At 36.4% G+C, this 16,910-nt stretch overlaps 1 protein-coding gene across 14 annotated transcripts in view; it reads right to left on the minus strand.

Moving 5' to 3' along the window:
* DICER1 (dicer 1, ribonuclease III) overlaps positions 1-16,910 on the minus strand; it is a 67,558-nt gene that overhangs the window by 17,484 nt on the left and 33,164 nt on the right. For 7 of the 14 annotated variants that reach the window (XM_023927619.2, XM_086895542.1, XM_086895541.1 and 4 more), the window contains 11 exons: positions 15,223-15,695; positions 11,468-11,600; positions 10,342-10,584; positions 10,090-10,244; positions 8,666-8,798; positions 8,148-8,223; positions 6,895-7,034; positions 3,190-3,369; positions 2,136-2,349; positions 1,901-2,054; positions 233-415 (listed from right to left, as the gene is read on the minus strand). In XM_023927619.2, the coding sequence (XP_023783387.2) occupies positions 233-415; positions 1,901-2,054; positions 2,136-2,349; positions 3,190-3,369; positions 6,895-7,034; positions 8,148-8,223; positions 8,666-8,798; positions 10,090-10,244; positions 10,342-10,584; positions 11,468-11,600; positions 15,223-15,695 (2,084 nt within the window). Of the gene's footprint in view, positions 1-232; positions 416-1,900; positions 2,055-2,135; positions 2,350-3,189; positions 3,370-6,894; positions 7,035-8,147; positions 8,224-8,665; positions 8,799-10,089; positions 10,245-10,341; positions 10,585-11,467; positions 11,601-12,049; positions 12,105-15,195; positions 15,696-16,113; positions 16,201-16,443; positions 16,515-16,910 lie in introns of those variants that run through there. The other 7 variants (XM_086895550.1, XM_086895549.1, XM_086895547.1 and 4 more) reach the window with 6 other exon arrangements.

Here is a 16,910-nt window from a genome sequence, read left to right on the forward strand (position 1 = left end):
TAAGTTTCTTAGTATTTAATGTCAATGCACTGTGATATGATGGCACCATTACCTCTGGGAAAAAACAGACTGAATTCACAGTTCTTGTTACACAAGCATCTCTCAAGAAAAAACAAAATCAGTAATTATTTTGAAAGACACAAACCCTAAGCTTTATCGCATATTTTAAAGAAAAAAAGGGCACCTAACTGTCAAACTACAAATTTCAGACATAAAACATGACTGCTGTTACCTTGAAGATGTGTGGTCCACATCCAGCAGTGGCTGGTTAAGATTAGTAAGGTCAAGATTATACTTTGTTTTATAATACTCAGCAAAAGTTTCATATTCAGGGGAAGGGAATTTACTGAGTGGAGTAAGATCAGTGTATACATCAGCTACGTAGAATCGATGAGGCTGATCAAAATTTCGGTATCTAAAAAAAAAACACATTTTGGCATTACAGTAAAGCTTTTGTTAAGTTCTTCATGTTCTAACATGGTCAGGAGATTAACAGTTAAACAGTGCACTTGAGATTTTTGGTTAATGAGTGGCTTTTTTTGTTGTAGAAATCATTTATCTAGCTAACTCAAATGTTAAATGAAAAATGTGCTTTAAGACAAAGATGAATGAAGACAATCTAATCTGTGAAATTCCCTCTACAAGATAAACATTTAAATTAAATGGAGGATTTATGTCTTTGATATGTAATACAAACTCAATCTACGGACAACAGTAATGCTACAAGAGATAATTTCTTAATTAAAAACATCTAACAATTAAGTTTGATAATTTGTCTTTTTAGCATGTGGTCTCCCATGGTATTCTACATCAGTTCCTCTGCATACAAAGACTGTACTTCCTCCTGTCTAAACTGGCATTTTAACCAAGTTATCCTCCAAATAAAGTTAAAATACAAAACCTTAAATACATAGCAAGGTAAATTCACAAGCCTTTCAAGGATAGTGAGATTCTTGTATTACAGGCAGAATATTAAAATTACAGCTAGACTGTAGGAACATCTTTTTTGTGGCTACCAAGGCTCATTGGAAACTATGGTGATAAACATGCCCAGAAAATAATAGTAATAATAATAAAAAATAATGAAAACAATATTCAACAATTAGATTTGCATATTAAGTTATTTCACATTTTGACCTGCTGCATCTATCATTTTAAGTTTCTACTAAAATATCTAAATAGAAATGCTAAACAATAGTATCTCTAAAAAAAATTTACACTCTATTACTGAGACTTTTCAACTTCTTTAAAAAAAAAAAAAAAGTCTGAGACAGATGAGGCCAAAAAACAAAGTCTAAACTTAAATTTATTCTCTCTATACATTCAGCAAGTACCATTGTTTACAATACACAACACAAGCCAGTTGGTCCATAGGGAACAATTAAGCCTCCATAAAGCCTACCAATTCTGGAGAATCTTTGCATATCCAGTACATAAAATGAGTATCATTCAATATAAAGATTCTATTAAATTATCTTTATCACTTGTAATTTTCCCATCTACCAACATGATACCTTTATTTAGCAGGCCTTTGGCATGCGTATGCAGTAGCCAGAGAATAGGACCCCCATGCAATCTTCCAAACTTTAACTGGTTTTAGTAAGCCACTTCTTGATGAACTTGAAGTGTTTTATCAGAATACTATGTAAGTTTTGTGGTGAGCTTACTATTCCTTTTAAAAATGAATCTTGGGATACCTAAACACTTAAATCCTACTAATATAAGATTAACTATTGATTTAAAAACCTTTCAATTATTTTAAACACTACTAGACACCTTCAGACCAACAGCAGACCAACAATTCTTAGAAAGCAATTCTGCTGCAGATACTAACATGCCCTTATTACAAGTGTTTGTGTAAATACAATGGGTACACATCTAAACTACGTAGAGTACTCACCGTGGAATGATAACGGCATCCTGGTAATCTTCTAACTTGAAAATAAAAGGCATTTCTTTTGTATACTGTGTATTGGGAATGCCTGTACGTGCCTCAGATTTCTCAATGTCTTCCATAAACTTAAAGTCAATGTCCAAAGTGCTGGAGTCATCAACTTAAAAAGGAAAATGCGGAACTCAGTTTTCTAGGCTGAACTTTTCTGACAAGTTGTAAATTACAAAATTTTTGTTCTTACCAACATTTAGAGGTAGAACACAATAGGCTGAATCAGCTTCTGTAGGTTTGAACTCTAGTGCAGGTTTCTCAAGACGAAGAATATGTGAAAAAATGTACTGGTGGAGTCGTGTAATCAGCTCAAGCATTTGCAGAGACAGAGTAAAACCAGATTTCTTAAGCTCAATGGATATTGTAACCTCTCCAGAGCGAGTATACACAGGAAAGTGAGGAATCTAAACAAGAACACAATCGAAAGAAATCACAAAAGAAAATCCAAAGTGGGATTCCTTTACAGCGTTCTGGCTGTTAGTGCACATTCTGAGGTAATGCTTGACTGACTCTACAGCAAATTGGATCAAACAGGATCGGAATTTTGAACTGTGATGACCCTTCAATTCCAGATGAGACTCTGAATGTTTAAGAATGACTGATTTGTTTTTTTTCATAGTTCTCCTTGTGTTTTACAGCTCTTCTCTTTACAAAAGCTACAGTGGAAAAGGATGCATTTTCTATTATGAAGAGAGAAATGTGAAAACCAGCAATATTCCTGAAATGTCTTCTTACAAGAACAGAAAATACAATTTGAAAAAAATCTTCCTCAGCTGAGCCTGACCAACAGAAAATGCCTATTAAAAATTTTCTGAAGCAAGAGGTGCCAATTTCAATTTACATGGCCCACTTTTTCTGCTGCTGCCACAGACTAGGAATGCTGAGAGGATTTGTTACCATAGCTTTTGTACAGGTAGTGTGGTGCAGGCCACTTCCATAGCTGGTATATCTATTCCTATCATACCTCATACAAAAAAGGAGGGACATCTTGAATTTGCCAGTGCAAAATACTAAATTTCTAAACCAAAAGCTCAGCAAAAATAGATTGTTCCATCCCTAAAGACAGAAAAACAAGTAGTGCCTTGATTGGATGGGTAGTATTGCTTATTTTCTGGAGGTTACTTGATACAAGCATCATTTATGGTCATTTCCAACTCTTCACTCTGTTGGGTGGGGAGTTAAGTGGAAAACATCAGGTTGCAAGGCATGCAGAATAAGGAAAGGAAAGGAAAGAGATTCCTTACTTGAGGTATAGGTTTGGCTGTCAATATGCCAAAACATCTTGTTGTATCCTCGGGAGGATACAGCTTTCGTCTCCTGAAGTTGAGCTCATCAGGTAGAGGAGTCGTTAACACCATTCCTATTACATACAAGTAACAGGGCTGATCAGGTTTGGGATAACTATCCCTCAAACACTCTGGAATCTGAAAAAAATAAAGAAAAAACATTAACATGAAAAAAATCAGCAAAGTTTACCTAGTTATTATTCTCTGAATAAATCCTCTTAGGTTTTTTAGGAAACACATTGCTAAAAATAAGGAACAAAAAAAACTATTCTGAGCTCAAGCAGTGTTTTCTTTCTAAAGCAAAAATATTTGGCAAGCAGCCTGGCATAGCAGACATGAGATTTCCTTTGTCCTCAGTAGGTGAGCTGGGGAACAGAGGGTGGCTTTCCCTAAGGAGACTTACTAATAACCTGGCCTATTTGTCCCCATAAAGTTCCTGTAGCTTTTCTAGTAGATAGGGGAGCTCAAATGTCTGCCCTCAAAGTTGAAGATGCCTTTTCATGTGGAATCATTCCCTCAAATAAAGGTATATTTGTGGTGGGTGCTTTTGTACATGCCCAGCCTCAAAAGACTGCTAAAGTAAGGTGCTGCTTGCTGGGGAAGGAGAAAGCAATTGAAATTCCGATAGTTTTGGGACACTTCGTTACAAATTTATTAGGACTGTATTATTTCTTCTTAAAAGGGAAGTTGTGGACTGATGAAGAAGGTAAAATATGGGCATTTGGGAAAGAAACTCACCATCTACCCTATTAGGTGCTGCCCTAACTCTTTCTCCTTCCCTTGTAACCAATGTCAAACTTACCCCTTACCCTTGGGAGCATGTACAGATCACCGCAGTTACTGACTAACTGAAAAACAGAAGGGTATTGATTCCAGAACATTCTCCCTGTAACTGAGTGTTGCATTACCATCCATAATGCCTCATCCTCCACTGAGGAGGCATGAGCCAAAATGAAAGAAATAAGTGATCAAGCTGGAGAACTATTTCCATCTATGCAAACACGAGACTGGTTTGACGGATCAGAACCTAGATCGTGGTTACTACCCTCCTAAAGTCTTTAGAGCTTACAGGATAGCACTAATTAAGAGTTGCAACTGTCACTGGATTTGTATTTCTAATTGCTGGCATTAGCCTGGTTACATGCATGATAACACACTTATTCATCTTGCTTTCCTCCTCTGTTCACTATACTCGTATCACCACCATGGTAGAAGAATACTACATCCATATTCCTCAAGGCAATGTAGAACCACTGGGTGGAATGTCGTGAAGGAGTAAAAAGTAACGAATGTTTCTCCATTACCTCTTTGAAGATTCAGGTTTGAAAAATCAAGTTTCAAATTGCCTCTAACCAAATCCTTAGAAACTGCTTTGTTTTAGAAAATTACGTGCCCTTTTTGAAAATTATTAAAGTAGCTTGTAGTTGTAACATCAAGCAAGCAAGTAGCAGATTTTTGATACATCATGAGAGCCAGCCAACAAATTGTATGAGGTGGACCTGTTGCTGCCACTCTCAAAACCCTCTATAAACAAGTGTCCAACTTGCCACAGGTGCTCTCTGCTGTCTGTACTGTCCTACACTGTCCTGTGAGGCTGCTCGTGCCCCCTACCCACCCAGTGCTGGTCCTGCTGCCCTGGCTCTGCTCCCTCACTGGCAAGCCTGACTGCTCTGGGAGGGGTTTCACCGCACAGACACCAACATCGCACCTGATGCAGATCCTCTCACCACACTGTCAGCCAGCACTGGACCCATGGGAGTGGTAGCCCCTTTCCTGCACTTCTCGTAATTATTCTGGGTATTTTCCTACTTTCCTATTTTCTCTCCTTTCTTCTTTTATAAAATATAAAGTCGTATTATCGCTTTGGATCACACCACTTAACCTTGTTCATTAATTTGTTTGTGTTTTAGTCTTGCTTTTGGGTATGCTTAGAACTTTCCTTTCTGCCATAATGGATGAAGGCAAAACATGCCTCTTCTCACTTTAAGCAGATTGAAACAAGCTTTGATGCAAATGTCGGCATTTAACCAGTAACACCAGGGCACATTTCATGTCCAAGATCTTTGGAACTTAACAGCAGAACAGGAAAAAAAAGGTAAAAAGAAAATACGCGTACTCTGAAAGAAAAAAAAAAAAAAAAAAAAAAAAGCTTGACTGAACTTACAGCTTCATTAAAAATGAACAGATTCTTTTTCCAACAGAATTGTTTAAAAGTATCAAAAATGTTTCGATACACTTGGGACAAACACATAAACAAACACACTGCCCCTTTGCCCAGGCACTACACTAGATGAGGTTTCTCATTACAATTCTATCTTGCAGATGTGAATATCTGCAACAGCCATGAGCATTTTAATTCTGCTGCTCATACTTGTCATAGACTTTAAGAAATCATGCTTTATGTTTGGTAGATGTTCATTACTTTGCAGGTCTCAAAATGATCCTCCTGTTTATCTAAAATTAAATTGCAATACATGTAGTCCTGGATTTTAAAGTTACACTGCAGTAAAACTATGGCTTTGGCTTAATGGAAAATTACTCATAAATTTAATAACTACATTAAACCCAAGAGGATCTTGCAGACCTTAAACATTTGCCAAAGCTTCTTTTCCAGATGTGAGAAGTTGGGACAAAGGCAAGGGAATGTATTCTTAGATTCCCTATTAAAAAAGAAATAACTGAGAAAGAATTATGCATCACTTGACAAATCAACTCCTCTGAATGAGATACCATAACGTTGCATTTTATGAATCGCCCCTATTCCAACAACCTCTAGTGATGTAAGAGGACAGAGAAAAGCACTTGTAACAAGAAATACTGTGCAAAGATGCAAACTGTGTCTTCATGAAATACAAAGACTATCAGATTCTATAAGTTACCTGTCCTATTCAAAGGACCTTAGACAGAACCTGTAACGACTGCAGAGGAAAAAGGAACGTTCCAGAATAGTTGCAAAATACTCTAACAAAGCTTTTCTCCATTTTCTCTTACAGTATTTCCAATTCCCCCACAAACACCATTTAAGAAGTGCAATTTTACAAGCTGGTATGGTTGAAACCTGTTGTAACACACTGTGAATATATTACTTAACACAGAGCTGTATTTTTTTTGGTGACCCTTTCAACAGATCAAGTATAATATTAAAGTATAATATTTAGAACTACTTTAAAAGTAAAGAAAAAATAAAAAGTACATTTATTTGATATTTTAAGATTTAGACCAGGAATTATGAAATTCTGTGTTCAATAAGTAAACTTGCCAAACTTAAACCAAGCATCCAAAAATAATAATAAAAAAAAAAAACAAAAAAAACCCCCCAAACATATTTCTGTATTTAGCCCAGGGCACATCTTTAAGTGTTCAATTATTTGTCCTGAAAGCTAGTAATATGGTAAAGATTTTACAGATTTTTAATGCAGGACTATTTTGCTCAGTTATTTTCATACAAGGCAAGTAAGTATTTGCCAATGAGCTCTACGTTAAGTGAATGCTCTTTGAGCTTACAGGCATGCTTCCAAAGCATGTGGTACCATAAACTCCAGTAGCACTGCAGGCTTCCACAGAATCAGGACAGCAAAGTATTTCTACTGCAAATACAAGACTTCTAAAAATTTCTAATCAGCTAAAGCATTAGATATCTGGACAGCAGTAAATGATACGAACAGCTTTAGGATAGCACTGTCTTCGTTTGGTAGAGCCTGGCCTTCCTGGAACACTGGTTTCTTCTTCATCATGTAAATCAAGTTCCTCCTCATATTTAACCGTTTCTTTACCAACTGGCATCAAATGATCATCCAGCTCACCTGAATATTATGAAAAAGTATAAAGAAATAGCATTATGAAAAATCACGTCTTGGTTCCTTCAGATCCTACAAATAGTGAGATTGCTTGTAAAAGCACTTTACATGTAAGGTTTTAAAATACATGGAGCATGGCTCCAAAAGTGCAACTTTAGGAAAGAGTGATAAAGACAGAGTTTTGGGCAAAAATGCTTATTTGTAGTAAAAAACCTCTTACATTTAATTACAAAAATAAATTAGGTAGCAAAAATAGCCAAGGATTCTTTTTGTCCATAAAAAGTGATCTTTGACTTATTTTAAAATCACTCACATGGAGTTATAAAAAGGAAGAGTGAAAATTCCTATTTCTTTATCATTCTAAAAAGCAAATTACTGTTGTTGAATGTGCATTTCCAACACTGAGTTGAGCCACCACCAGGGTGCCACTCTTGGATGTACTTGTTGGTATGAAATCAGTGTTCAAAAAGTTTTAACTCAGGAAAGAAATACAAACCCCAGACCTACAAAATTCCTTTTTGCTTAAAAAAAATACATGAATACTTCTGTATTTCATAAAAAAAACCCAGTAACACAGAATTACCCTTAAAATGTTCCACAATGAAGAACATGCTCCATTATACTTAACAGAAAAAAGAGCTGAAGTAGTCCTGCAATGTCCCATTTTTGGACCATGGCTTAGCATACAGTAGAGAGAGCTTGTGTATTGTAATTTAGGCTTGTGTATTTCAGATTTTGTCACTATTCACTTTAAAAACTGTGTTCCTTTGGCTGCAGGATGCAGTCCCTGACCTATAATCAATATCCTCTAGAGAAGACTCTTTTCCCCTGTAAAGTATATTAAGTGCCAAAATCTTTGTGTCTTGTACTAACGTTGCTTTTGCTGTTTAACACGACATTTGTTAAATAACAAGATTTCCCTGGAAAATTTAACTTCAGCTTACAAGGTGTAAGCTAAATTAGTAAGTACATGACCACTTCACAAGACAAGGCAAGCAAAAGAAAGCTGTAATAGATAGCTACAGCAGAAGGACATGTACATATATAACATCCATACCATATGCAATTTCTCAACTACAAAATATACTTTAACAAAGAAGTTGCTTTTCCAGTTCTTACCAATTTTGTGCAGTTTTTCACAGCAAATAAGAGCAACAACTCTCTCAGCCAGTCTTGCACAACTCATTGGAGGGCCCTATAAACATTTAAATACTTTGTAAAAACTTTGGTTTGCTAGCAAGTTACTTACGCATTTTTAGTTTAACATAAGCATTTGAGGCAAGCAAAATTTTTGGTAAAAAAACACATTGACGGCAGTTTTGTGAAGATATTCAAGCTTTTTTTTGCATGGAAACCAAAATTGTAAGAACTTAACTGTACTATTTATCAAAACCAATAAAGGACAAGTGCATGAAACAACAATGTACAGGGAAGAATATCTAAATATTTTTGTCTTTGGCATAAACAGTAACTGATGGAAAACAAATTGCAACAAAAACAGACAGTCATCTAAAACCAGTTACAGAAAAAAATAGTTTTCATTACCAAGAGTGAAACTTAATGCAGAAACAGCAGAGACTAATTCTTAGCCCAACATATTCATGTATTTCCATGCTTTTCCTTCCCCAAATACCTACAACAATTGAAGCTCGAAGAGGTGAGTTGATTGGCAGGTAGAGAGTAGAGTAAAACGTATGGTCAGGCAGTTCCCGGGTCTTACACTTGGGAGCCAGGTGTGTAAATGGATCACTTGGTAATCTAGCGCAGTACCTAAGTTCACAAAACATTTTTTACACATCATGAAAATCTGCAAATCAAAACCTAAACACATTTCAGTGCAACCTCACCTTACTGGGATGAATGTTAGAAAAGATGACTTCAGGCTTACTGAGCACTGTAAAGGTGCACTACTGACTCATATTCAACCAACTTCTGAGCAGAAGACCTCCATGTCCTTTACCATAAACTGGTCTCCACAAAGGTCACTCCAGCTCGTAATGATGCACAAAGCTATTTCCTGCCAGGTCCCAGGGTCCCCATTATGTCTCCTAACTTTACTGTTGTCTTATTCCTCCTGTTTATTACGATTTCTCCCTCCCGCCTTTCCTACCTTGTACTGACTTCCCTCTATCCCAACTTGTTATTAACATCCACATGTTAAACTGGACCTCCTAACAGTCCAGAAGTAATGCCACATATGAGCAGCTGCTAGACAATCTTTAAAACATTTACCATCTGCCATTCATCCTTCAAATCTGACTGCTTTGAGAGGCTTTATCTACCAGGCAGTCCATCAAAATGGTCTGCATCTCAAGAAGTCACTGGCAATTTCATCAAAAACTTAAGTAAATGACATTCACTGCTTTTTATAAAGTCAACCACTTTATAAAGACACCAGAGATAAAAATCCCCCAGTAAAACTTGGTTGGTTTCTGCCCATCCCCTTTTCTTTATGGGCCAGTAATCTGCTGCTACGAGGACTTGGTCCATAGCATTCAATATCACTATAGTTAACTGGACTGGTCCACAGCTCCCTGAATCTTCTTCCTTGTCTTTTTTGTCTTCCTACCACTGAGAACATACTCCAATTACCATCGCCTTACAGAGCTGGTACTTGAGCAGTTCCCATCCTGTCTTATGGACTATAATTATTGTGGTTTTGTTTGTAAAGATGACAACAAGATTGCTATTACAAACGTGAATATTAGACCTGAGATTTAACTATGGTTTTAACAGTTCTTTTATTTATTTTTAAAAGTAGCTTGACAAGAGCAAAAATGCAAATTCACTACACATTTTGAAGCTGAATGTTTTCAGATAAGCTTTTAATTAAACAGGAATCAACATCACTGCAGTTATTATCAGAGCTAGAACCTCTGGTAGGATGAAGAAAGCAAATAATCCCTTCAAACCTGTGACTACTTTCTTTAGGAGAGAAGATTCTGTCAAAATGCCTAACAGGAAATGTGTAGAATGCCCCAGCCCATGCATCCCTGTTGCAAGATCAACTACGAAACCTTTCATTCAATGACATGAAGAAAGAAGTGAATATACCTCTTACCTATTTATGTGTCCAATAGCAGTGTTAATAGTAACCCTTGGACTGTTCTCATCTGGCCTCAATACATAGGGTGGAAAGACATCATCATCATCAACAATGGGTTCAGTTTCAGTTTCATTGGCATCAACAGATTTTGAGCATTTGTTTCGGAGGATCTTAACATTTCAAGAACAGAACATAATGATAGGTTTTTCCCTGAAAAAGTACTGTGACACACTAAAAAAAACCAGTCCCGTTCCTTTGACCTCATACCTTCTCAATGGCTTTGTATGTCTTAAGATCTTCTTCAAAACTTTTGATTTTGTCTGTATCTGCTAACATAATGTAATTGGAAATTGGTGCTCTAGCTCTTCCTTTTGACTGCACATAGGAACGGTATTCTGTGGGCAAATCAAAACGCACCACCAAGTTGCATTTTGGTATGTCAACACCCTCTTCTACAATACTTGTAGCAATAAGTAGGTTGGTCTCGTGTGCTCGAAATTTTCTAAGAACCTGCAAAAGTAATGAAGACAAATTTGACATATTAGTCCAAGATCTTTTTCCATCATGAGATTCAACAAAAGCCAGTAAAATCAAGATCAGTGGCTCGAACACCCCCAAAACATGTCCAGACATGAAAATACAAAACTAGTACAAAGAATCTTTTCAGAAACAAAACAAGACTATTTATCAGAAGCAAAAGATTTCAAGGACTAAAATCATGGATGGGGAATCACATGAAGCTACTATAACCCCTAGCAATGGAGAGGATCCCCTCTATTTACTTACAAGTTTTCATCTGTGGTACTACAGAAAAAAACAAATGTTGCTTTTAGGACACCATCTTTTCCCAAACATTCCTAAGGCTGAAGCATCATCGGGGCATAGAGTGCATTCTAGAGCTGACACTTCTGATATTTATACTGTATATGAAACAACACTCAGGAAAAGTGTGATGTCTGGAGCACAACCCAGCTAGGATGAGCTTTAAGTGCTGTAAAATCAGGGTGGGTTTTTTTAACATTTAATGATTAATCAAATTCACATTTAGAAAAGATAAATATTAAAATCAGCTTAACTATTGAAAATGTCAGTAAGCCTGACATTCTTTATATTCAATGCAGAAAAATTAGATAATGATCTGACTAGATATAAACATGGTTTTACATGAAGTTTTAATTTATATTTGTGTAATGTTACATGACAATGTCTCCAAACATGCTTTTATTGTTTTACAAACATCTGTATCTCCAGTAAGTATGCATATTTGTTAAGGAAAGCCATAAACTTCCAGTGACTGTGGCCCAGACTCTTCCCTACTGATTTGTTTTCAAAGACACACACAGACACACAAAAAGGGTACTGCCAGTTTAAATTTTTCTTTTCTTGAAGTTACCTCTTCCTGTTTTCTAAATTCTACTTCCATCTGCTTGCTACGAGGCTGGTTCTTGCCAATGCCATGTCCAGTTATAAAATTGCTACTGATGTAAGCCAGTTCTGGATCTTGCTTGCCAGCTTCTTTTATCAACCTAAAAATATTACATGTGTTTTTAGAAGTTACACAACCTACAAAATGAAGGAAAATCTATTATTTTTAAGACCTACATTAAAAGGAAAAGTGGAAGCATGACAATTAAGTCATGTTAATACATAAATCAACTGCAGTCTTTTTGAAAACCTCTGTAAGGTTACCACAAGACAGACTGCATACAGAAACACAAGGAGTGCTCATGCATCACACACATTTCAGACCTACCACGGTAAAACTAGATATTTTTAAACCAATCTATTACTCTAAGGCTTCCTGTTGTTAAAGCACTCAAAATTCCTTTGTTAAATCTTTTTCTGTAAGCTCTAGCTGACTTTAGAAGATATAAAAGTATAAAATGTTAACTTCTAGGTTAAAATCTAAGATTGTAATTGTACTTAATATTAGAATATACATCATATTCAAATATACTGGTGACAAAATGCTGACCTGTTTTTCTCAAGTGATGCTCAGCCTACATGGTGAGATGTTCCCTACTTGTGAAATTAACTGAAATAGAGGACACAATACAATTCTTTAAAAGGAATACTCAACAGGGATGTGAGGAACATTCATGCCCTCACTTTGTTTCAGCTCAGTTTATTTTTTATGTTACAGAAGCAGAAAAGGCTGGCTTCTGCAGTGCTCTGATTTCACAGATAAAGTATTAGGATTGCTCACCTAAATAATGCACTAAATCTAAGAACGGGGCATTTATGGATTTAAAACCACAATTACAGTGTGCAATCTAAGTAAGTATGCTGGAGCATCATTAGTTGATTAGTTTTCAGGATGAACAGAATTTGGAATTACTCAACTGTAACAAGCTTTTGAGCAGGAAATAAAAACCAAGGGATTATATACAGCAAATAATCCCTTGCATGTGCCACTACAGCCATCCCAGTACTACTCTGCTCAAAGCATATCCATCATGCCCATTACCAGGTGCTCCCCACAGCCCAAGAACAGTCTGCCTCGCTACACTTCCAGCAGTAACTCGAACCTTTCCCAAAAACATCTCTAGCACTTCTTCCTCACATGGAAGTATATGGATGCTGTGCTACAAGCCTACCCATCTGCCCAGCACCACTGCCAAACCAGAGGGAAAATGGCAAAGTTCTCCCTGCTCTTTCTACCCCTGGAAAACTACTGAAGTCTTGCACCCTTTCCTAGTCCCCACTGTATACAAAATTTATGGGTACATAAAACACCTTGAAGGCTTTCCTCCTCTGTCATCTGTTAAAACTGGAATGAACAGGGAGATAGGCAAGAGGCCAAAAAAGAGGCATACAGCTTGCCATCCCTAGGGGAACAGACCTGAAGGATCCTCCTGTGCTAAAGTGCAAATAGGGGTTGCTAGTTCAAGGCCAAATGGAGTTACATTTCTGTATGCAGAAAGTCTAGGCTCTTGAGACAGACACTCTAAGAAAGTATGGGTTAATAACTGGACAGAACTTTTTTTTGTATTTCTTTTTCAACATGGCATTTCTATGAGGTCATACAAACTTAGTACCTACTAAACATCTCAAACATTCTTACTTTAGTTCACTTGTGTAGAAATGGACAATTAAAAGCATTTGAACGAACATTTCACTGCAAATCTTTGCCAAGTTCCTGAGAAACATAGGACTTCAACCTTGTGACTAAAAAAACCTACTTGTTACTACAAGTAGTGTAGTAACACAGTAACTTGTAACACAAGTAGTGTTTTTCAAACAGATATAAGGACTTCTGCTTTCCCTTCTCTTAAGGGTGCTAAGAAGCACTGCAATGCAAATGGAAGGAAATTGGACTTCAGAAAATGTCTTCTATTCTGAAAAGGAGTGTAGAGGCATCAGACCTCAACTGCATACACCAAATTAAATAGTGAGCGAGCCACTCCATCAACTGATTGTAATAACAAAAACAGAAAGTACAACTCATGTCATGGATTTTACCCTTCTTCATTCATCCTGGATTTCATAAAATGGTATTCTAAAGACTACTATGATAACTATGTTTCAAGAAAAATTGTACTTCTTTTTAACTCAGTTCCATTTAATGACACATACTGAATTAGTGCAACTGTGGTACACCAATTCAAACACTCAAGACTTTAACATTCAGTAGAGAGTCTTTTTCTTATATATAGCATAAGTATAGTTGTCATCATCAAAGGCCCTTGAATTAAATGCACTCTTTGAAGAGGGCCTACAGTGAGCTTCTCCACCAAAGGCTTCCAGTCTTAATTCCAGCAGTTCCACTCTTATTGTCAATACAATATCAGGTTTTCTGAAATCAGTTGCTACATGAAGTAAAGGTGCATTTTGAGAGTCTGGCAGCTGGCTTTCAGAAGGGGATAAAAAGTTACATATAATTTTATATTTTGCCACCAATAACCTCTACTCAAGGTGCCTAAAGCTCAAAGATGGCAGAACTTGATCACCTATTTCATCTAGAGTCTGTATTCTGTCAGGTTCAACAGCAGCTAGGATATTGTATAAATCTTGGAATATGAGAATGTACAATGGAAAACCAATATGATTTAAATCACATTCATAACTTAACAGAGAAGAAAAATGTTTTCAGAATTCTGTTCATTCCCTGTAGGGTAATGAAATACTCATTTCAGCTCAGCAAAAGATTCTGTTAGTATTATTTCTTCAGGACTTATTAACAGAGAATGTTCGTTTTGCTGAACAGCTTGGTTTGCCTCATACTGCAGATTTATGTGAACATATTTAAAATGCAAAAAAGGAAAAGAGGAAAAATAAAAGTTGATGAAAACACGTAGGCAAGTCTGCAGATCAAAGGATATGTTATGCACTTATTAACTCGAGCTAAAATGTACCAACAGAGGGGTCAGACTTAGAGGTTTCCAGAATGCAAGGAACACCTCACACAGGACATTTGCTACACTATCAGAGAAACCTACCAAAAACCAAAACCAGGATAGGTGAATCAATCATTTCATTCACAGTTTGTGGAAACAGCTTTTAACAATTCAGTGTTATATGTAACATGTATCACACTCAAGAATACGAACTGATAAGGAACTACAATATTGCCAGTTGGCAATTACTCCCACATTCTTATTTTTCTTGGTGGAGACTTTAAGAAAGCACTTAGTGTTTGACTAAATAGGTGCTTTAGAAACATCCACTGTGAAAGTAGCACTGGTAAATCTTGAGCGATATTTGTGCAAGGCTGAATTTGATTTTCTCTAGACTTGGATCATGTAATACTTTGATTTAGTAGGGCACTTGTGAGATTTCTGAAAGTACTGAACTCAGTAGGCTAGAGAAGTTTCCAACATCCACTGAAAATATAAATCTAAAGACCAATTACAACAAATCAATATATGCTTATTTTACAGGTTTAGTACAATATGCCACATTTTGCCTTCTAAAAGAATCAAATTAAAAACTCAGGTCTGAAACAAGTCCTTGAGTACAACTTTCAAAGACATATTCTCTTCCCGTATGCTTTAGAAATATTCCACATGATCTCCTATACCAACTTTATGAATATGAGTTCTGAAAATACAAGGCAATCCCCTACATATTCATGATATTAACACCCTGGCAGCTGAGTCTGCCTTTTTCCTTCAGAAGATATTTCTTTTTTTAAATAAAAAGCTTTACCTATTTAGAACAACTGCTGTGTATCTTCTTTCCACAAAAATAATTCCACATAAAATATTAGTAAAGGGAGATGGGAAATTAGTCTCTGGCTTCTCTTTCTCCTCAATTTCTTCATCCTCATCATCATCTTCAGAATCACTCCAAGATACGTAATTATCCTGATTCCTATTGTTATACCATTCAACACTTTCAAACTGCTGCCGTTCATATGGTTTGTATTTGCGCAAGATTTCAAGCAGCTTTATTACTTTTGGGGTCACAAATTTCAGGTCAAGTGAGGCAGGCGAGAAGTGCTCTTCACAGAGTGCATGTATTTTCCTTAGGAAAGTGTCTGTAAACAATAAAAATTTCCTGTGCAGCTCCTCTTGTTCATGTTTGATATACTTCTGCAGCTCTCTCACCATCATCCCAGCTACCTTATCTGCACACCACGGTCCCAGAACAACCAACACAGCTCGACAGTCTGACAATATCTACAACAAATGAATTCAAGTATCAGTTCAAAGAGTACATTCATGAACTATGCATTTAAGACTAGGGGCTTTACTCTCTAACATCACAGTCTTTGTAAGGATTATGACATTTTTCTACTTTAAAAAAAAATGCAGAAGTCTGCTTTTCTTATTTAGATGAACTTGGGAAATTTGGTGTTTCTAATGGAGCAAGTTCCCCCCCCCTCCTTAAATAATTACCAATCAACTCCAAACTGTATTTCTGAAACTCCAAAAAACCCCAAGCTTAATCAAAATTTTGCCATTTTGTAGAACTGCAGTTTGAAATGTATACTAAAAAGAATACTTTTTGAAGCAGCTAGATAAACAAAGCAAAAATTCTTATCTTTATTATATAACACAGAACTAATAGAATAAACACTTTATTGGGCATTTTTACTTTATTTACTACTGACAGCTGGCAGGGTTTCAGAAGTATATAATCACAAAGTTCCACAGTAGCCTTCAGGTAGCCTTAGGAAGTCTTATCCTTTCAAAGGAAAAACAGAACACAGTGGTTTGTACGTGTGGGTAGAATATTAAAAAGAGAGAACTATATCCTATTCATAGAAAACAGAATAGGCATTTAAGTACCATCATAAACTGATCTGATGAGAAGTTGTTTCCTCCAGAAGAGTGAAGTTGTCAGACAATAAACTAGGAATTCAGAAATGGGGTACACTGATAACACCATTAAAAGGACTTATTGTTTGGATGCCCTATATTGTACCTGAAGAACTACAACTGAACTGTAACAATCAGGATGCTGGTTTTCAGCTGCTGCTTTAATTTCTCTTCCTTCTTCCCTTCTGTGAGGAAAGAAAGATCAGACTATCATCCTCTTGAGTCTGTGCTATCCTCTGTGAAGTTATTTAGTTCTAAGACTTAAGGGTAAAACCATCTACACTAATTGTAACTGCATACAGGGGCTTGATAGTCTACATTGCCAAGATAAAAAGTATCACAGTCTGAAACTCAATTATTTTCTTAATATGGGTGCCTCCATCTTCTTGGAGAGCTACTGGCTTAAAACAAGCAAGAGGGTTGCAAGCTTTAGATTTATTGAAGTTAATCCACTCTTCTGGAGTCTGAAAGTCATGAAGATCGCCTCCAGCCAGCATTCCTTATGTATTTTAGCCTATTATGGTTTAAGTTTAGCACAAAAGTAACCAGGACTTTCAATTCCCATGCACTGTG

This window comes from Cyanistes caeruleus, chromosome 6, assembly GCF_971803275.1.
Source record: "Cyanistes caeruleus chromosome 6, bCyaCae1.hap1.1, whole genome shotgun sequence".
Classification (NCBI taxonomy): Eukaryota; Metazoa; Chordata; class Aves; order Passeriformes; family Paridae; genus Cyanistes; species Cyanistes caeruleus.